This window comes from Pan troglodytes, chromosome 4 (assembly GCF_028858775.2).
Source record: "Pan troglodytes isolate AG18354 chromosome 4, NHGRI_mPanTro3-v2.0_pri, whole genome shotgun sequence".
Taxonomy (NCBI): Eukaryota; Metazoa; Chordata; class Mammalia; order Primates; family Hominidae; genus Pan; species Pan troglodytes.
The window spans coordinates 166081617-166102595 of record NC_072402.2 but is presented as its reverse complement, the minus strand read 5'-3'; the positions used below and the strand labels follow the sequence as shown (position 1 = coordinate 166102595).

Below are 20979 nucleotides of genomic sequence, written 5' to 3'. Positions count from 1 at the left end.
TTGAAAGTCTCTGATCTGAGGCTCATAACTAAGCACTCAACACGTGCTGCACATTCCTTCCTTGCCCAAGTAATGATCACTCACGATGTGCCAGGCCCATTGCCATGTTCAGAACTACAAAGATGAATAAGACAGTTCCTGCCCTCCTTGCAGCGGGGAAGGCCAGATCCAGATCTTACAACCTCACAGCTAACACCTCTGAGCACCTGCGGACAGACCAGCCGGGCAAGGGCTCGCAGCATTGAGGCGCACAGAGTCCAGGGCATGGCAGGCCGGGGACGGCGATGGGTGACAAGGCGGGTCTGGGAGACTGCAAGTGCTGGCGATGGGGAAGCTGAGCCTGCGTCCCATGCCTGCTGAGCCCGCGGAGACCTCCTCCTTTCAGACCCACGCATCTCCACCCTCCACTAAACCACTTAAGGAGATTAATTTGTCTGCTGACTGAACAGCGGCACTAATCACATAACCTGCTTAGCGTCTAAGCTCTGCCTGGCATTGCTTGCTGCAGGGAAGGCTTCTGGAGATGGCATGAAGGAAATGCCATCCCGAGACCTGTGTGTGCCCAGCCTAATGTGCTGTCTGAGGCCCACAAGCCCCAAAGACACTGTTGGGGAGGGGAGAGGAGGGGGTCACTTCACAGGACATAGCTGGGGTCTGAGTGTCCTGACTTGGCTTAATATTGCCATCAGAGGCATGCTCCTGGAGCCTTGTTAGAGGTTCCACCTGCACCCCCTCCTCTCCAGGGAACAATTTTCTGAGGCTTGCCACCTGCTATAGTAGGGCGCTTGCTTTTATTTTGAGAGCACTCAGCAAGACTCCCTTCCTGATGAGGGAAACCCAGGGATCTCTCGGCTCCTCTTCTAAGGAAACCACTGGCACTCAAAGCCTTTCGTTAACAAGGAAACCTCATTTCCCTACCATGCTCCCACTGGCCCTTGTACACACATGGATAATTCTGGGCACAGCAGCAGCACTCCTGCCCATGCCTGGAGCCACAGAGCTGATATGGGTCTGGCTGCTTCTAGCTGGCCTCACCTGGAGCCAGGAGCACCAGCTTTTTGTAGACAGAACTCAGCACATGGATAACAGTGTGCGTTCTGAGCAGGTGGTCCTTGTGCCAGTCCTGGTCTTGCCATTTCACTCTGTGGGACTAACCTCAGACAAGTCTTTTAACCTCACTGTGCCTCACTTTTTTCATCTTTAAGATGGGGATAAAAGGGGCTGGACTTGGTGGTTCACGCCTGTAATCCCAGCACTTTGGGAGGCCAAGGTGGGTGGATCAACTGAGGTCAGGAGTTCGAGACCAGCCTGGCCAACATGGTGAAAGCCCGCCTCTACTAAAAATACAAAAAAAAAAAAAAAAAAAAAAAATTAGCCGGGCATGGTGATGTGCACCTGTAATTCCAGCTACTCGGGAGGCTGACGCAGGAGAATCGCTTGAACCCAGGAGGTGGAGGTTGCAGTGAGCCAGGATGGTGCCACTGCACTCCAGCCTGGGTGACAGAGTGAGACTCCATCTCCAAAAAAAAAAAAAAAGGAGATTAAAAATAGCACCCACTTCCCAGAGGTGTTGTGAGGCTTAAATGAGTAAATATGCAGAGAAGTACCTAAATCCTAAACACCTGTACGCTATGTATCATAGCTATGATTATTGTGAGCTATTTTTACTGTGGCCAGGAAAGCCAAGGAGGCCCAGGTGAGTTTACTGAGCATCCTACTCAGTCCTGACCTTCACACCCAGAGCCAGATGGGGTTGGTGGGGCCCCAAGCACCAGGAGTTGGCATGAATGTGCACACTGAACTGCCTCCCAGCCTAAGGCATGACAATAAGGGGGTTGGGTTCCGGGGCCAGAAACACTCAGGTTCCTATCCCTGCTTCCTCACTTGTTGGCTGGGTGACCTAAGGCAAGTGACATCACCTCTCTGAATCTCCAATTCCTCATCAGTGAAATGGACAGAATAGAAATAACTGATTTCACCATGTATCAAGCACATTACCCAACTCATAATATATCCCCAATAAAAGTTAACTATTATGATTTATTACGTGGTTGCTGCTAAAGATGAAAACGTTTTCTCCTAATAAATCTTAGCTGTCAATGTCAGCATCATCTTCTATTTTGAAGATTCCAACTTAAATTCCGGCCAACACCAAAATGTTCTTTCTGACCCCATGCAGAATGGGAGTCAGATCATATCATTCCTGGCTTCAAACGGTCACATGGGTCCCCAGTGCAATTAGGATAAAATCCAAACTCCTTAGCACAGCCCACCAGGCCTTTCAGGATCTGGACTCTTGCCTAGTTCTCCAGCCTCACTGGTAACCCCCTACCTCTGACTCATGGCTTCCTGGCTCCCCTTCTAGTCCCTTGCTCTGACCTCAGAGATTTTGCTCTTGCTTTTCCCAAGGCTGGCTCCATCTCACCATTCGAGACACCCTCAAATGTCATCTTCTTTCACAACCCAACCTGCCCTGGCAGTCCCACCTCCAACCAGAAAGGCTGGATCACATTCCCTGTTTTATTTTCTTTGTAGTGCTTGTTTGGTTGCAGGTTTATTCCCTGTGCCTCCATTTGAACATAAGCTTCATGAGAACAGGGACCCTGTCTGTCTTCAACACAGAATCCTTAGTGACCAGCCCAGTGCCTGGCACACAGCATATCTATAATCATGGATAGATGAATCCATGTATATCCAATAGCACAGGATGATCTGACATTTAGTTTTATGAGGTGCTAAATGTCTGTTGGAGGACAGGATCTACTACTGAAAACCCTTCACACAGGACCTCAAAAATACTGAGTTAATAAATATCCACTGAATAAATACACTTGCCATACAAAGACCCAGCACACAGAAGCAGTCAGTAAATATCGACTAGAATGATCACTGCGGGTTCTGAGCACAGAGTATCTCTTTCCCTCCTCCTGGTTCCCACCCTCTGGGCATGGTGCTCTCTACCTTGACCCAGCTGCTTGCCCTCCGTTCCTGGTTCCTCCAGCCGGTATCTTTCCTGGGCGCTGTTACCAAGGCTCAGTTCACAAAGAGTGGCACTCAGCTCCGGGTCTTCAAACTCCAAGGAGTTGAGGAAGGCATCACCAGCCAGAAGGGGGTCAGCCATGAGAGGGGAACAGGGTGGGGAGGGGGAGGAGAGAGAGGAACGTGGGGATAGGGAAGTCATGGACTTTGGGGTGCCAGACAGGGAACGCAGAGCCTGCAGGCGGCCACCTCCCTCTGCCTTCTGGGTCTTGGCCACCTCATCCTCGTGGATGGTGGTGATGCAGCCCGAGGGCCGGAAGCCGGTGGCCCCCTCCAGGAGCAGGAACTCCACCTTGCTCTGCAGCTCTGAGTCCAGCTGCTCAAAGGGGTCATAGTAGAGGTCAGTGAAGCTGGCTGAAGTGGAGGAGTCCAGGCTGGATGCAACCAGGGAGCCCCGGCTGGACGTGAGGGATCCGGGGCTGCTGCCTGAGGACAGGGACTGCATGCTGCTTGAGAGACTGGGACACAGGGAGGGGAAGGACAGTGAGACGCACACAGCGAAGTGGGCCCCCTGAGACCTGCTGAGCTCTGGAAAGCACCATGATCTCACTAGACTTGCTTGGCAATCTCTAGGGTAGACCCTTCACCCCCACTTCATGGAAAACTGATACCCCAAGAAGCCCACATAATCAAGACATGGCAGAGCTGGGCTTTGGACTCAAGTTATAGCTGCCTTAAAAGTCCACTTTTTCCTCTAAATCTGTGTTTCCCAAAGCTCTAATTGGCTATGTTGCGTTTGTATGATATGTTTTCATAGTTGAATCCATTATGTAATAAAGATTTCTTAATATCTTTCTTGAAATCAACTCACTGTGTTTTTTTTTTGGAGATGGAGTCTTGCTCTGTCGCCAGGCTGGAGTGCAGTGGGGCGATCTCGGCTCACTGCAACCTCCGCCTCCTGGGTTTAAGCAATTCTCCTGCCTCAGCCTCCCAAGTAGCTGGGACTACAGGCGTCTGCCACCACGCCCGGTTAATTTTTTGTATTTTAGTAGAGATGGGGTTTCACCGTGTTGCCCAGGCTAGTCTCGAACTCCTGAGCTCAGGCAATCCGCCTGCGTCGGCCTCCCAAAGTGGTAGGATTACAGGCGTAAGCCACCACGCCTGCCCCAACTCACTGTTTTAATACTTTAAAAATCTATATTAAAAGGAAACTTTACATCCTAAGTGTAATTTGAAAAGCTGTATCACTTACTACAAAGAGAAGGCCACCATTAGAAAAAAATCTAATGGAACAAAATGTTGTTATTGAATTCCACTGACGCACTGTTGTTCATGGAGGCCCAGGTCTGAGGCTACATTCTCTGTGTTGTACAGGTAGGTGGCAGTGTGAGTTTCCTAAGGCTTTTTTTTTCTTTTTGGAGACAAGGTCTGGCTCTATCACCCAGGCTGGAGTGCAGTAGCACGATCTCGGCTCACGGTAAGCCTCCTCCCGGGCTCAAGTCATCCTCCCACCTCAGCCTCCCGAGTAGCTGGGACCACAGGCATGCACCACCACACCCAGCTAATTTTGCATTTTTAGTTTCGCCATGTTGCTCAGGCTGGCTTCAAACTCCTGAGCTGAAGCGATCCACCCACCTTGGCCTCCCAAAGTGCTGGGATTACAGGTGTGAGCCATGACACCCAGCCGAGTCTCCTAAGACTACCTATTACTTGCCTCGGGCCTTCTTTGTGCTATCAGTCTGGAGAGGTCAAGACCCCTATTCCTAGCTACACCAGGCCACGCCCGAGTCTGCTGACAATCCACTTGCTATGCTTCTAAACATCCACTCTCAAGCCACGGAGGACAAGTGAAGGGTAGAGCCTGGGCTGGGACACTGGGGGCACCCATGTCTGGCCATGCCCAGGGGAGCAGTGGCCTCACCGCCCACCACTCACCTTTTCAGCTGGGAGTGCAGAGTTGCCACCTGCCGGGTGGCTTCCTCCAGTTCTCTCACAAGCTGGTTCCTCTTACTGTTTAACTTTAACCTGGAGGGAGAGAAAGCATGCGAGGGATGCACCAAAAGGAAGCACAGGCATGCACTCTTACCCATGTACACCCAGACCCACAGGCACAAGAACTTTCCGCAAGCATTTGACCACGGCATCCGGGGAGCTAGAGCTTCCACATATATTATAATCCTATGATAACTGCAATATCACTCACCCACTATATATATATCAGGCACTCTGCTAGGAACCTTAGGACACTGCCTTAATTCAGTCACACAATAATGCTGCATAGTAAGAATGATTTTTACCACTTTACATAAGAGGAAATCGAGGCCCTTAGAGTTGTATAATTTACCTAAAGCTGTGGAATTAGTGGCAGAATTAGGATTTCACCCAACCATACCCTCCTTCTCTTCCTTCCTCCATCTTTCAGCTCATATTTACTGAGTGCCCATTTTGTACTGGACCCTGCCCGTGGCACTGGGGATAAAGTAGTGAGTGAGCACAGTAGGACTTGTTTCTGTTCTTATAGGGCTTATATTCTACTGGGGAGAACCGATATTAAAGAAATACTCAAATATCTAATTAACACAGTGTGTGACAAGGTCCATGAAGAAAAAGTACAAATGGTAGAAAAGAACACAAAAGGAGAGGCCCAATTTGAACTGGCAGGTGAGCCTCTTCCAGTCAAGTGACTCTGTGGCTGAGACTGGTGGTGTGTACCCTGCCTCCACCATTTTCCCAGCCTTCCCTGTGGCCGGGTGGGCAGGGTGTATGACCAAGTTCTGGCCAATGGGATGTGAGCACTAGTAGTTAAGAAAAGTGTGTGTGTCTTCTTTACTGTCTCTTGCATGGACTCTTGTGGACTCAAAGGGGAGGTGTCACAGATGGAAAGAGCCTGAGTTCCTGAATGACCACATGGAAGGCTGCCTGTTAACTGGACATACCCAATTAGACATTATATGAACAAAAAATAAACCTGTTGTATGAAGCCACGGAGACTTTGGGGGCTGTTTCTTGCAGCAGTTAGATTCCTGACTAGTAGAGAAATTTAAGGATGGATAATGGACAGCAGTTGGCTAGGAAAAGTGCAGGAGGGAAGAACATTCCAAGCAGGGGCTTTAGCAGAGACCTTATCATCTTGAGGTCACCATGACTGTGGGGAGGACAATGGGCAGGAGGCTGAAGACTGAAGGCGGGGAGGGTGGCTGTGAGGTGTAACCGAGATGGTGGAGGCTTGAGCAATGCAGAGACAGAGACAGTGCCTGGGCTGCAGGAGCGGCTGAGGCTGAGGGAGTAAATGTGGAAGACTGTGCGGTTACTGCTACGGGCAGCCAAGTGGCCCTGCAGATGGCATCTGCTAAGAGGAAAAGGCTGAGGCAGAGGAACCCGGGGGAAGAGAAGAGCTCTATTATGGATATGTGGGTATGAATACTGAACAGGTGGGCTGCTCTAAAGGTCGGGGAGGGGGGGTCCCTATCAGATGGATCACCACCTGAATGAGATTACCATCTGTTCTGGCTTGATTTTTGTCCCCCGAAATCCTACATCGAAGTCCTAAGCAGCAGTACCTCCAAATGTGATTCTATTTGGAGATAGGGCTTTTAAGAAGTAATTAAGGTAAAATGAGGTCAGTAGGGCAGACTCTAATCCAGTATGACTGGTGTCCTTCTAAGAGGAGATTAGGGCACCGGCACGGGGGAAGACCATGTGAAACGGAGGGAGGAGGAGGCCATCTACAAGCCAAGGGAAGAGACCTCAGAAGAAAGCAACCCCACTGACATGTGATCTTGGACTTTTAGCTTCCAGACTGTGAGAAAATAAATGTCCACTGTTTAAGTCACCCAGTCAGTCTGTGGTACGTTGTTATGGCAGCCCTAGTAGACTCACGCACCATCTTAGGGCAAAATACAGAAGCAAAAACAAGGGAAGGCCTAGGACCAAGCTCTGAGTACACACAACATTCTGAGGTTGGATGGACTGGCAACAGTCAGCAAAGGAGCTGGAGAGAATGGGACCAGAGAGTCGGGAGAAGTTAGTGGATGTGACGGAATGTCACAGAACCGGAAGCAAAGATTTTCACCCAGGCATGCCTGACACCAAAGCCCAATTCAGTAAACTATCTCCCTGGAGACAAATCCTTGTGTTTGGAAGAAACCTCTGGCTTTCGGACCATATCTCAGCCCTGACCTCTCCTGAAATCTCCCATGGAGGGCAGCTTGGGTGGACTCCAGGGTGTGTCTTTGCCCCTGGAATGGCTCTCCAACCCCTGGAGTGGGCCCACTACAAAATAAAGGGCCCTATCAAGCAAGCCTGTGCCCTCACAAACTCACGACCTGGGCTGCTCTCGTGTGTCTACTAGACTAGTCTTTCTCCGCCTGTGGCCCACAGACTACCTGCATCAGAAAGCGGAGAGTGCTTATTGAAATGCACATTCCTGGGCCCTACTTTGACCTGCTGAATCAAAAAGCCCAGGGGTAGGGCCCAGAAATCTCTCTTTTCATTAAGCCTCCCAGGTGATCTTTAGGCACACCAAGGTTTGCAAGTTGCTGCACTGTATGGGGATGGCAGAGAGGCAGAGGCTGTGTCTTGCTCACCCAGCACCTAGCACCCAGCACAGTGCCCACCATGTAGACATGCTCAATATTTGCTGAATGGATGACTTTTTCTCCAGATGAAGCAGGCACAGTTTATGAGCTCTGCTGAAAGACCTGCATGTTATTATACCTTCCATGGACAGATGTGTTCCACTGTTGGCCTCCATCCCCTCATGTCAACCTGCTGAAGAGGGGATGACTGACTAGTTGATCCCTGGACTGGGGAGTGAACCTAGGATACAACTAACCCAGCCTGGGGCCTGGGAGAAAGGGCTCATTTCCATGGAAAAGCCAAGTCATGCCATCCCTCTACTCACACATCCAAGCCCCCAGCACACACCCTGCAGTAAAGACCAGAGCTTGCTCTAGACACAACGGAAAAGTGTTGATGGGTGGGTCGGGCTTGTTACTGGACAACTAAATCCGTGAAATCACAGACAAGGCAACAGGAGCAGCAGGCAGAGTGGCCTTGGCATGGTTCTTGGTCAGCTCAATCCCTGGCACTGTTCTTCTAGAGTCCTGCCTGAGGCTGGGGTGGGGGTGCACAGTGGGTTGGCAGATGGAACCCATAATAAACAAAATCCTTGACTTTCAACACAATGAACAAGGCTGTGGAATCTCTTGACCCAGTATAAAAGGAAAGCTCAGGAACAGTTGAGGTCCAGGATCAAGGAGCAGCTGGCGCTCACCATTTTTACCTTGGTTTTCCTCGTCTCTGTGGGAGAAAAGCCACAGAGGTGTGTGCTGGGAGTAAATGTGGGTCCCCAGTGAAGCCTCAAGAGGATGATGAGGGGTCTGGGAGTTGGGCTGCCATGACGTCCTGGCATTAGGGGCTAGCTACTGCTAGCAATGCACAGGTGCCGAGGCCACCTCCCAGTGGCATTGGGTTTTGCAGGACAGATGGCACATGTGTGAGATGCCTGGCACATGCTGGGAGGCCAAGAACGCATCAAGCATGGAGGCAGGCAGAGGATCCAGAAGGTGGGGCTGGAGTCCCCACAAGCTGTAGTTCAGCACCTTGGGTGCTGGTTAAAAATGTAAGAACCTGGGCTGCATCTCAGGCCGGAAGAATCGGTCCCTGGGGTGGGCCAGGGAGCCTGTGCGCTAGCGAGTATCCTGCATGACTGCACACCAGCTCTGGGGAGCAGTGGGGAAGGCCCTCGGGAAGGAGGGGGAGGCAGAGGGTAGGATGAGGTTTGTTTGGATGCCTGTGAGTCTGACTGATTTGTGAGCGGGGTTTGGCAGGTCCTGCAGTCAGCCTCTCCTGGATGTGTCTATTCCTGTCCTCAAAGGCACCTTGAATGCGAGGCTGTTGTGTGAAGATGAGGAGCATAATAATCCCATTTTGAGAGACAGAGAATAGAGAAAGAGGAGCGAGGGGAGACAGAGAGAAAGAAACAGAGACACTAAAAATAAAGATACACACACATGAGAAACAAAGACAGAAGGGAAACAGAATACGAGTCAGAAGGATGAACACAGACAGACTGACATGGAGCTGGAAGGAAACAGCTGCAGACACAAAGACAGCTGGGGCGGCTTTCCCGTCTCCCCACTGTGGGAGACCCACAGCCATGAGCATGGTACCCCATTCCTGTGGGCTTCCTCCTTAGACTCCTCTTAGGGCATACATGGCTGCCTGCCTGCATGCCCTCCAGTTTCCCTATCACTGCATTTGCCCCAAGCACCCTCCTACCAGGCCCTCCGAGCTGCCCGCTCAGCAGCTGCAGAGGAGTGGAGGTTCTGGCCTCCCTGTACTAGCTATGTGAACTCACTGCTCCTGAGGAGCCAGCAGACCTTTGAAAGATGGGGTTGAAGGCAATAACAGAAGGCCTTCTGAGTGGCGAGCATCCTAAAGGGAGCACAGCCTCTGGGGCTAGCAAACTTGTGGTCTTCTAATCCCAGCTCTGGCACTTAGGGACCTCAGGTGAGCCTCAGTTTCCTCATTTTTAAAATGGGGATTAACCTCAGGGTTCCTGGGAGGTTTAAATGAGATTATATAGGCTACTGTCTGGCACAGGATGGGAGCTTTTACATGTGGTATATCCTAGGGGTCCCTAAGAGCCTCCAATTCGAGTTTCAAGAAACCAACAATTTTACAGAAGGGAAGAGCCTCAATTCACAGCCTGGTCTAACTGCCTGCCTTCAGACCATATATGTATTTAATGTAATTACAGTAAATCCTCAACATTGTAGATAGGTTCTTGCTAACTGTAACTTTAAGCAAAATGATGTACATCAAATTCTTAAATAATGTCATTTTTTAATAAAGTTGATGGAGCTGGGTGCAGTGGGTCATGCCTGTAATCTCAGCACTTTGGAAGGCCGAGGCACGTGGATCACCTGAGGTCAGGAGTTTGAGACTAGCCTGGCCAACATGGTGAAACCCCATCTCTACTAAAATACAAAAATTAGCTGGGTGTGGTGGTGCACACTTGTAATCCCAGCTACTCGGGAGGCTAAGTCAGGAGAATTGCTTGAACTCGGAAGGTGGAAGTTGCAGTAAGGTGAGATCGTGCCACTGCGCTCCAGCCTGGGTGACAGGGCAAGACTCCATCTCGAAAAAAATAAAAATAAAACATAAAGTTGATGGAAAAAAATTGGTTTCATTGTATGTAGTTTTGCTTAAAGTCACAGTTTTCCAAGAACCTACTAACAAATGTTAAGTGAGACTTAATGTATCCTGTTTTTTCCCTATTATGCAAGTGAAACCCAAATTGGTCAATTACTTGCTCAAGGTCAGCAAGTGAGAAGCGTATTGCTTTTGACCCAACAAGGAGTGAAGCTGCCATGAATCTGTTCTCTTCAGCTGCTGGCTGTGGGGATGATGAATAGCTAAGGGCTTCCCAGTGGCAATTACAGGGTCTGGGAGCAAGTGAGGGACCCAGGGAATGGGTATAAAGACCAGGAGATATACACAGAGGCCCAGTAAGGGTCTACCTAGGCCAGCTAACCATTTATTCTTTCAACGAACACTAAAGGCATGCGGGCATATAGACCCAGGCCTTATCCCCAAAGCGTAAAATCCCAGAGAAAGCAGAATGGAGTCGTGGTGCTAAAGAAGACTTCTAGCAAGGTGCTTCCAAGGGCTGCAGAACACCAATTATTCAAGTTCTGTCCTCCTTCTCCCACCAACTGGTGGTGGATCAGGGCTAATCAGCTGCTGCCGCCAATGAAGAACGGAAGAGAGGAAATGGATATGCTTTGGACATGACTGCTGGCAGTTCTGACTAAGCAACTAGTGCGGAGAGATTCCTACCATCGACGAGTCAAGGGGGTCTCTGAAGCCATGGGAGGCCAGGCAAGAACTTGGGGAACCCGATCCACCTGGCACCATGCCATGTGCAAGTGGGGCCTACTCAGTTGCTAGGATGGTACTGCAAGCTGGGTGCCTTAGAGCTCAAAGGCTCCCTGGAAGCCCCATGATGGGGTGACAGAGTGAGCACAGACAGCATCTCTAGGACTCCCGACTGCTTCCACTGAGGCAGTAGGCACGTTTACTTGCTTCATAGACTGGGCCTCTGCCTCTGATTTCACTAGAAAAAGGAATTCTCTTGCTCATATTCCAAACACACACACACCACATATACCTACCCCCCCCCCCCCCACACACACACACACACTTGAAAATCTCTAGCTTCACTTCTAAGCTCCTTACAGGCAGGGACCTTGCTGAATAAAGGCTCCTGCCAAAAAATGGTGAAAATAACTAGAATAGATTTAAAGGTCATGGGGCAGGGACCATGTCTTGTTAATTTCTGAGTGCCCCAAATTGCCTTGCACACACAATCTGTGCAGCAAAAGGTTTCTCAAATGAATGAGTAAACATTGGCTGATGAACAGAATGAATGAATGAACATGAAGCTGGAGAGCTTTGTAAAGCCTATGGTGAACGCAGTGTTGCATTCGGTGCAATGTGGGTGAGGAGGTTGGTGGGAACACTGAAGGAAATAAACAAAGACAATGTCTATAATAAGGTCTAAATTAGAGAATGTAAACCAGTGGCTTTTAGATTATATCAGGCCCATAGATGAGGCTGATTTGCATTTTTTTTTAAAAACTTCTGGATTAGTTCCCAATATTTAAAAATAAAAAATCTGAACGACTCTTTTGTTTGAAGTACAGGCAGCTCTGGCAGCCCGAGGCCTGCACTCCCATTTGCTGGAGCAGAGAGACAGCACCTGCTTTAGACCAGTGGGGTCTGTGCACTCTGGTCTGACACAGACCACTGCCAGGTGGGTCTCTAGCATTTCTGTGACCTGCTTGGCTCCTATAAGCATGCCAGTTTGCAACCCCCATCCAGACCAGTGTTTTTCAAACTGCAAACTGCAACCCCTTACTTAGCATGGGGTGAAATCAATTTGGTGAGTCACGAACTGCATGAAACAAAATGCAACAGAAGAGAGAAAACATCAGAGGACCATCAGAGATAGAAAGAGCATGCACTATTTTGTGAACCTTGGATCAGGTTACAGTATAAAATGTGCATCACTGTCAAAAAGTTGGAAAATGACTGCTTTAAGTTATATAGAGTTATGTGGCTTAATTGAGTCAGAAGATACATTTTTGAACACCTGCACCTAAGCAGACTTTTTGGTAGCATGATTCACCATGCAAAATTCCAGGGTAGCTGGCGCACTGGATGGCGAACCATCTTTCCTGATTTCCTATGTCGGCAACCTGAGAGATCTCTGAACTGAGCGTGCTCAGGGTGGAGCCCAGGGGCCCGGAGCCCCCTCATTCTTCCCCCATCTGGGGGCTGAGGACAGACTGCCAGTGAGACAAGGGTCCTACACACCCTGGGGCCCCAGCCCCACCTCTCCGTCAGCGCCTTGCTCTGGGTGTCCCGGGCTGCCTGCAGGTCCTTTTCCAGCCGCTTCCGGGCCATCTCCAGCTGCTCCACCTCCCCCTGGGTCCACTTGCGGGGGCTGATGAAGCGCATCTCCTTCAGCAGCTCCTCCTTCTCGTTGATAAGGATCAGCCGGTCCCTCTCTGAGTCCAGCACCCCAGGCCAGGCCTCACTGTCAAGCTTGGCCAGCTGGATCTTCAGATTGGCGATCCTGGGGGCCAAGAAAGCAAGCATGACTGGTGTGCCTAATGGCACTGAGGGAACAGGAGATGCCATGAAGAAACAGACATCTCAGAGCAATCTTTGACAGTTACTGTCTTCCTTTGATCAGCATGTCATCTCAAGGAACCTATTTTTTTCTAAACAAACACATGTGGGTGCCTACCATGTGCCAACAATGAAGTAGGCTCTGCAGGAATGGGGTGCAGACATGAACAAGGCAATGTCCTTGCCCTGTTCCTGGTACAATAGAGATGTGGATTCATCACCAGGCACTAACCTCTTAGCACTGGCTGTGTGGCCTTGGGCAAGTTGCTCATCTCTCTGAAGGGAATAACAAAAGCTCTTTCCTCATGTTATTTTGGTTGAAGGTTTTATGATATAATCTGTAACCTGCAAAGCACAGTACTTGGCACATAGTAAGTCCTTGCTACTGTTGTTATGACCTGATGTGACTGCTTATTAGGTATGTAACATTGGGCCAATTCCCCAGGCCTTAAAGATAAGAAAAATTCATTCATCAGAATGATTGGGAAGGGTGTCTGGCACATAACAAGTACTGAGTCACTGACAGTTCTGGACCACTAAGACTACAACTACTGACCGCGTATTCTCAGTTCAGAGACAGGTAGTGGCACTGTGTGAACAACTGTGGATTTGGGGTCAGAGGCCTGGAGTTGGAGTCCTGGCTCGCTCTGGCCTTCATGATGGAAGGGACCATTTCTCAAGAAATCATTTTGGTATCACAAGCTTCTAGCACAGTCACTGGTATATTGCAGGCACTAAATAACAGTTAAAGGAAAGAGCTGGCAGCCTCATCCCTTAACTTCTCTAAGACTCCGTATCCTCATCTATAAGGCAGAGATGATATGGTACCTATAGGGTGGCTTATGTGAGAACACAGCATTAAGAGCCCTTTATACATTGCCAGGTGTTATATAGATCTTCAGTATTATTATCATTGGGCCAAAATAAGATCCACAGTATAACAATGAATACTGCTACAAATAGCTAACAACAATCATGACATCATCCTTTAGGACTTGGCCTCTGCAAAGTACCATCAGCTCTCACGCCCTGGCCACCCCATCTCTAAAGGGTGATTAAGATAGGAGTTGTTCACCTGGTTGGACAGATGCCCAGGGAGGATATGATGCACCTAAGACTGCAAATCATAAACGTGGCCAATACTTCTTGAGACCAGAGGCCTCTGGACTCCCAGTTCAATCTTACCTGCAGACAATGTGGCCCAATTCTTATTTTATCAGAACACTGCTGGGGACAAAATTTACCATGACGTGCAGCAAAAATTCCATGTGGAAAAACATACCTAGATTTGCTTGTTCCCCAGGCAAGTGTCCCAGGAGGAATTCTTATACACTTGACCCTTGGTATCTGCAGGGGATTGGTTCCAGGACCTCCCGCAGGTACCAAAATTCAGGGATGCTCAAGTGCTTTATATAAAATGGCATAGTGTTTACATATAACCTATGCACACTCTCCTGTATACTTTAAATCATCTCTAGATTACTTATAATACCTAACACAATGTAAATGCTATGTAAATAGTTGCTATACTATATTTAAAAATTTGTATTGTTTTTAATTTTTTTTCCTGGATACTTTTGATCCTTGGTTGGTTGAATCCGCAGATGCAGAACCCGTGGGTACAGAGGACTGACTAGTTAGTTATTTAAATTCACATTCATGTATACAGTAATCTATCAAGATTGGCTTTGAGACAACTTTGTGCTGCTGTTCTGCAGTACTTTGAGAACGAAATGGTATGGTAAGGCCGGGCAGGGGCTCCACCATATGCAGGACATTGGGAAGTGACTGATGCTTTACTGGATATACTTTCTCTTTCCCTATGTCAATGCTCCTTAAATTTCAGGCCTTACATCCTTTTAAGAATCTGATAAACACAACTAGTCTCTCTTCTCAGAAATGCATGTGTGACAAAACTTGACATCCAATGATCAGACCCTCCTTGGATTACAGACACCTCCCTTCCCTCTTTCAAGTCCTGAAGCTTGCTTTCCCATTGAGCAGGCTGCTCTGTCCTTTACACTAAAATGAGCTTCGGGTGGAGGGGCAAGCAAGAGGCTGCATAAAGTCAGATGAGCTAGGAAGCTCTGTGATGAGAAGTCTAACAGCTCAACTCCAGAGAGAGCACTGCAGTCCTTTAGTGTCTCAAGGACTGACCATCTAAGACAGGCATTCCCGCAGGATGGAACAGATCCAAGGTTCAGAGTGGTCCTCTTCAGAGAGGACAAGAAGTGGCTGTCCAAATACAGATGTCTTGCTGTTTTGCTGGACGCCTGGGGGAGCTGAAATAGTACATAGGACATCTGTTTTTTTCTACCTGACCAGTATTCAATTCCTTCTTCTTTTGTTAATAATATTCCAATTTGTCTTTGGGAAATCACTTCTTTCGTACTTTCAAGTCACCTGGTTCCCATACAGCTGACCTTTCCCAGCACTGGAAACATGACGCATGCCTAGACCTTTAGAGAATCCTAATTTTGCCCACCCCCAACTGTCCTGTAACAAAGCTTGGTTCACCCAAAAATGCCAGGGAGTCTCAAACCCAAGGCTAGTTAAAACTATTGGGAAAGGTAGGCCCCCTTTCCACAGGGATTGCTAACCTGGTAGTGTGTAAGCTCCGAATTGCTGGGAGTTGCCTGGCCACTTTGACAGGAAAGTCTGCTGGAGGGTAAAGCCAACATAAAGGCAAGCAGGGTGAAGAAAAGGAGAGAGACTGAGTCTGGGTAACATCATCTGAGTCCCTGGATCCAGCTGTGCCTGAAGCTAGGTATCTTAGGACTTTGGAGTTAAATAACACAATACATTCCCTTTTTTGCTTTCTCTGGTTTCTATTAGATTTCTGTCATCTCTGCAAAGAGTTCTACTATTCACACAGAGTTGGCAGAGGGGCAGAGCTGGGCACTGCCATGCTTCACCTGGCCTGGCTGAGAAGGTCCACAGGCCAGGCAACTTAGTCTAGGAAGGAATGGATGCAATGTGCCTGGCTTCCATCCACACCACAATGCCCAGGGCATTCTTTGCCAGTAACACTGGCTCAGAGTACAGAAAGATCATGAATTTGGCCGGGTGCGGTAGCTCACACCTGTAATCCCAGCACTTTGGGAGGCTGAGGCGGGTGGATCACAAGGTCAGGAGACTGAGACCATCCTGGCTAACACGGTGAAACCCCGTCTCTACTAAAAAATACAAAAAAATTAGCCGGGCGTTGTGACGGGTGCCTGTAGTCCCAGCTACTCGGGAGGCTGAGGCAGGAGAATGGCGTGAACCCGGGAGGCGGAGCTTGCAGATCGCGCCACTGCACTCCATCCTGGGCGACAGAGCGAGACTCCGTCTCAAAAAAAAAAAAAAAAAAAGGAAAGATCATGAACTTGAAGGCAGATTGTCCAGGATTCAAATTCTGCCTCTACCACCTGGATTAGTCATGAAATATCTTGGTCTTACCTTTCTCCTCTCTAACATGGAGATAATAAGATAGACCCTGTGCTATAAGGTTGCTTTTAAAATTAAATGAGAAGATGCATTGCTTTTAAAATTAAATGAGAAGATGCATGCACAAATGTTTTAGTACAATAAACAATCTCAGCCAAGGGTAGTGGTGCGTGCCTGTAATCCCAGCTACTCAGGAGGCTGAGGTGGGAGGATCAATTAAGGCCAGGAGTTCAAGACCAGCCTGAGTAACATAGCAAGACCCTGTCCCTAAAAAAGAAAACAAAGTAATTAAAAATAAAAATCTCTTTAGGCCTATAACAGATGCTCTAAAAATGTCAGCTTTGATTATTATTTTGATTTTACTTGTGGTAGTGGAACCTGATTGCTTAGGATTCTGTGAAGCCACAGAACATCTAAATCCCAGAGGTCTACACTGCTTAAAAGCCCAGCTTGCTCCCAGCTGTGCAGGAGACACTGAAGTGGGCAGTGTCCATAATCTTTTTAGCCTGTTGCTGAAATTCCAGTTGTACTCCTTCAAACCAAAATGCTTACAGGATCATGGGAAAGCCTTGGTTGCAGAAATCAAGACAGGCAAGTGGGAAGATAACTCGGCTTTGAGGTTAAACAGATCTGGGTTCAAAGCATAGTTTCACTCTCTATCTTGTGAAGTGTCCTGGGTGAGTCATTTCCTCTCTGAATTTCAGAGAGGATGAAAAATAAAAAGTATAATAACTATCTTCATAATCTTTGTGAGGATTAAAGAAGACGAAGTGTGTGAAAAGCTAAGCACAGAGCAGGCATTCTACAATTGTAGTTATTATTTTTGGAACCATCCCGCCCCTAGCCCCAGCCCAATTACCTTCTCTTAGCCTCTTCATATCGAAGGCGCAATCTGACCTTCTCTGCCAACTGATTGTTGCTATTGATGCCGAACTGGAGGGGAAGAACAAAGTCAGGAATTATGTGGCTGTTGTGGCCGGTGCTGAGTTGGGTTTCGAGGGCTCATGAGAGACTTGACAGCTTGCGTGGGCAGTAGCCAAGAATAGCCCCCGGTGACTGGGCTGGCGGTGCAGATCGCAGGGAAGCTGGTTAAGCAAAAACACTTTCCTCCCTTCAGGCCACGGGAAGAGCCGTACACTCAAACATCGATCACTTTGAAAATAGAAGCCAAAGGCCCAGAATATCATCTTGCAGCCCCAAATGGCTTGGCTTGGTGCCAATTCAAGCCACAGAAGCGTGGAGGACAGTTGGTGAGGAGGAAACAGGGATGGCCAATATCAAGAAACTCATTCTAGGGGCACTGGTGAGGGGATCCATAGAAAACTCAGAGGCTGCAGTCAGGAGTGAAACACTGGGTAGTTGGGGAGAAGACCCCAGCACTCACAAAGAGGGGTACAGTTCCTTTACAAATACTTTGGCCTGCAGATGGCTAGTAGCTGGACACATGGTGGTATGGGGAAGGAAGGGACAGCCTCTTTTTCTGTGCTAGTCTGTTAAGAGCAGCAAGAAGCTACAAGGCTCACCGGTCACCCTTGGACAAGTGGGAAGACAGCTATGGAACTTAGATAGGAACAGCATATAGAGGCTGTCCGCCACAGAGGCTGGAAGGCAGATTCGTTCAATGTTGCTGGCTCTAGTAAAACAAAAGCTCTCCAAAAGTTACGAGGCACCATGGGTCAGCCCTACTCTAACTCTTTCCTGAGCCACATCTGGACAGCGCTTTCACTATTTATAACTAGGACTGGACTGAGCTTTGGAACTGGGAGTCAAGCAGCTGCCTGAAAGCTGCATGCATTGTTTTGAGACTAACAGGAGGAAAATATCCTCTGCTGTCCAGCTGGGGAAAGAAAAATGAAAATGGAACTGCAAAATAGTATGAAAAAAAAAAAAACAGAGAAAGACATTTTGTCCTTTAAACATGCTTTCTGTGCAGCATTAAGAGACACAAGCACCTGGCCAGGCAATACTCAGGGCCATGATGTCCGTCAGTGCAGGCTTTTCCTCCACAGCATCACATCATATCCTCCTGGGGCCAGGAGGTCTGTAAGAGAACAGAGCTCCAGAGGGCTGAGGCAGCAGCCAGCCCTGCAGAGAGCCCCTGGCCAGCTCCCTGGTGAGCCATGAGAAGGCAGCTGTCCATTACAGCAGCCTCCCAGCTGCCATCCTGTGGAAGGCCCCCAGCAACCTGCCCTGTCTACTCACGCTTCCCGAGATGTCTGTCTGGGAGCTCACATCCAGGTACTGTTTCGGTAGCGGGAAACTCGAACTCTCCAGAGAGCTGCTGCTGGACCACAGGTCTGAGTGAGACCCCCTGTCAGTGCGGAAGCCGTCCTTCAACATGGCAAGGCTCTGAAGGAGGGGAGAGCAGGGTTAGTGATGCGCCTTCCCAGGAGGGAGCTCTGGGTCTGCCACGCTCCCTGTGCTTCCCTCTCTACCCTCCCTTAATTTAGGAACCTCTGCCCTCCCCAGACATCCTACTGATCTTGTGATAGAGAGCTAGCAGTGAGTGGGTCCTTGCTGTGTGCCAGGCTCTGCGCTGGGCCTATGACATAGGAGAAACCGGTGTGGATGCCGACTCTGGAGCCACATGCCCTAGTTGGAATCCCTGCTCTGCTGCTTCCCAGCTGTGTGACTTGACCTAGCTGAATAACCTCTCTTTGCCTCAATTTCCTCTCCTATAAAATGGGAATAATCAGCTGGGTGCTCATGCCTGTAATCCCAGTGCTTTGAGAGGCCGAGGTGGGAGGATCATTTGAGGCCAGGAATTCAAGATCAGCCTGGGCAACACAGTGGGACTCCCATCTCTAAAAAAAAAAAAAAAAAAAAAAATAGCTGGGTGTGGCGGTGCATGTCTGTAGTTCCAACTACTTGGGAGGCTGAGGTGGGAGGATTGCTTGAGCCCGGGAGTTTGACGCTGCAGTGAGCTATGATCAGGCCACTGCATTCCAGCCTGGGTGATAGAGCGAGACCCTGGTTCTTAAAAAAAAAGGGGGGAAGAATCGCAGGTCCTATCTCACAGGGCCATCATCTTGATTAAATGAGATGACAAGTGTAAAACACTAGTGAATACAGCCCATACTCAGTAACTGTCAGCTTTACCAGAGTCTTACTGAATCCTGACAACAGTCATGCAAAGAATGACCTATGATTATCCCCAATTTATCGATGAGAAGCTGGCAATTGACCGAGGCAAGATTTGGACCTGGTCTATCTGGCTTAAGGCTCCACGATCTCAACCACTAATCATAACAGGAACATGCCTCACTGTCCATGAGCTCCTCATCTAAATGTTTTCACTGGGCTGCTGTCCTGGGCAGGAGCTTCAAAACTGTTCTGTTTGTCATAGAGCATACAGCTTCCTTCACTAAGTCATTTATAGCATCTCTGAGGACTCCTAATCTGCCAGTGAAATATCTGAGGTCAGGGTGGTTTGTGGAAAGGGAGGTGATATGTACAGGGGGTAAGAGAATGGGTCTGTAAGTCGGGGTTTGAATCACGGCTCTAGCTTCCTCTCTGAGTTGTACAGTCTTTTTTCTGTAGGATGGGGATAAACTAGGGTTGATTTAAGAGATGAGACATGATGCATACAAAAGGCTTGGCATAATCACCTGGCACATTACATAATATCTATTATAATTTGTTCAGTTCCCAGCATAGAGGCAGAACACACAATCAAATGCTTATAGAGATGCTACATTTTGATGTCAAAGGTTAATGATGTTGAAACCACCTCCCTCCATTTCATTCCTTGAAAAATAAGTCAGGGGCCAGGTGCGCTGGCTCACGCCTGTAATCCCAGCACTTTGGGAGGCTAAGGTGGGAGAATCTCTTGAGCCCAGGAGTTATCAAGACCAGCCTGAGCAACACAGCAAGACTCTCTCTCTCTTTATTTATTTATTTATTTATTTATTTATTTATTTATTTATTTATTTATTGAGACGGAGTCTCACTGTTTCGCCCAGGCCAGACTGCAGTGGTGCTATCTCGGCTCACTGCAAGCTCCACCTCCTGGGTTCACGCCCTTCTCCTGCCTCAGCCTCCCGAGTAGCTGGGACTACAGGCGCCCGCCACTGCGACCGGCTTATTTTTTGTATTTTTTAGTAGAGACGGGGTTTCTCCGTGTTAGCCAGGATGGTCTCGATCTCCTGACCCCATGATCCGCCCGCCTCAGCCTCCCAAAGTGCTGGGATTACAGGCATGAACCACCGTGCCCGGCTGACTCTCTCTATTAAAAAATAAAAGTTTAAGAAACAAAGAAAAAATAAGCCAGGTAGTTAGAGCTAGTGGCAAGGATGTGGCCTTTGGACTAGGCCAGACGACTTCCATTCCAACTCTGCCATTTACACTAGCTGTGTGACCTTATGCAAAGTCACTTCATGCTTCTGAGCCTCCACGTCCTCCTCTATGAAATGGAACCAAAACCCCAGGAAGACTGGTAATGAGAACTCAGTGATGTGTGTACCATGTGGAAATAGCCCGCATACGACTGGCATACAGGAATACTCAGGAGAAATGAAGATGGCACCCACATCAACAGGAACTTGCATACCTTAATGAGATCTTGCTTTTCCTTTTCCCCACAGGTAATAGCCTTTTTGATGGCTTTTGTTTCTCTCAAGACAGCCTGAGCTTCATCCAGTTTGTAGCTGCCCTGAGCATCAGACATTTTCTTATCGATTCTAGGAGACAGTTAATGGGAAAGGTCAGCCTTAGATAGGGTGAGGGACAGGGTCTCCAGGGAAAAGCACAGACCACAGGACTTCAGCCCCTTAAGAAGGCCCCTCCCTCTGTCCTGCTAACCCTTCCTCCCTAGGTCCCACTTGTGGGATAAGGCACAGAAGGTCCCGGGCTGGGCATGGTGGCTCACAC

At 48.7% G+C, this 20979-nt stretch overlaps 1 protein-coding gene across 8 annotated transcripts in view; it reads right to left on the bottom strand.

Moving 5' to 3' along the window:
- Positions 1–20979, bottom strand: part of WWC1 (WW and C2 domain containing 1) — a 180428-nt gene that overhangs the window by 42637 nt on the left and 116812 nt on the right. For all 8 annotated transcript variants that reach the window (XM_527107.8, XM_009450097.5, XM_003310973.6 and 5 more), the window contains exons 6-11: positions 20660–20789; positions 18313–18459; positions 16970–17043; positions 12383–12625; positions 4915–5004; positions 2962–3497 (exon numbers count right to left, since the gene is read on the bottom strand). In XM_527107.8, the coding sequence (XP_527107.5) occupies positions 2962–3497; positions 4915–5004; positions 12383–12625; positions 16970–17043; positions 18313–18459; positions 20660–20789 (1220 nt within the window). The remainder of the gene's footprint in view (positions 1–2961; positions 3498–4914; positions 5005–12382; positions 12626–16969; positions 17044–18312; positions 18460–20659; positions 20790–20979) is intronic.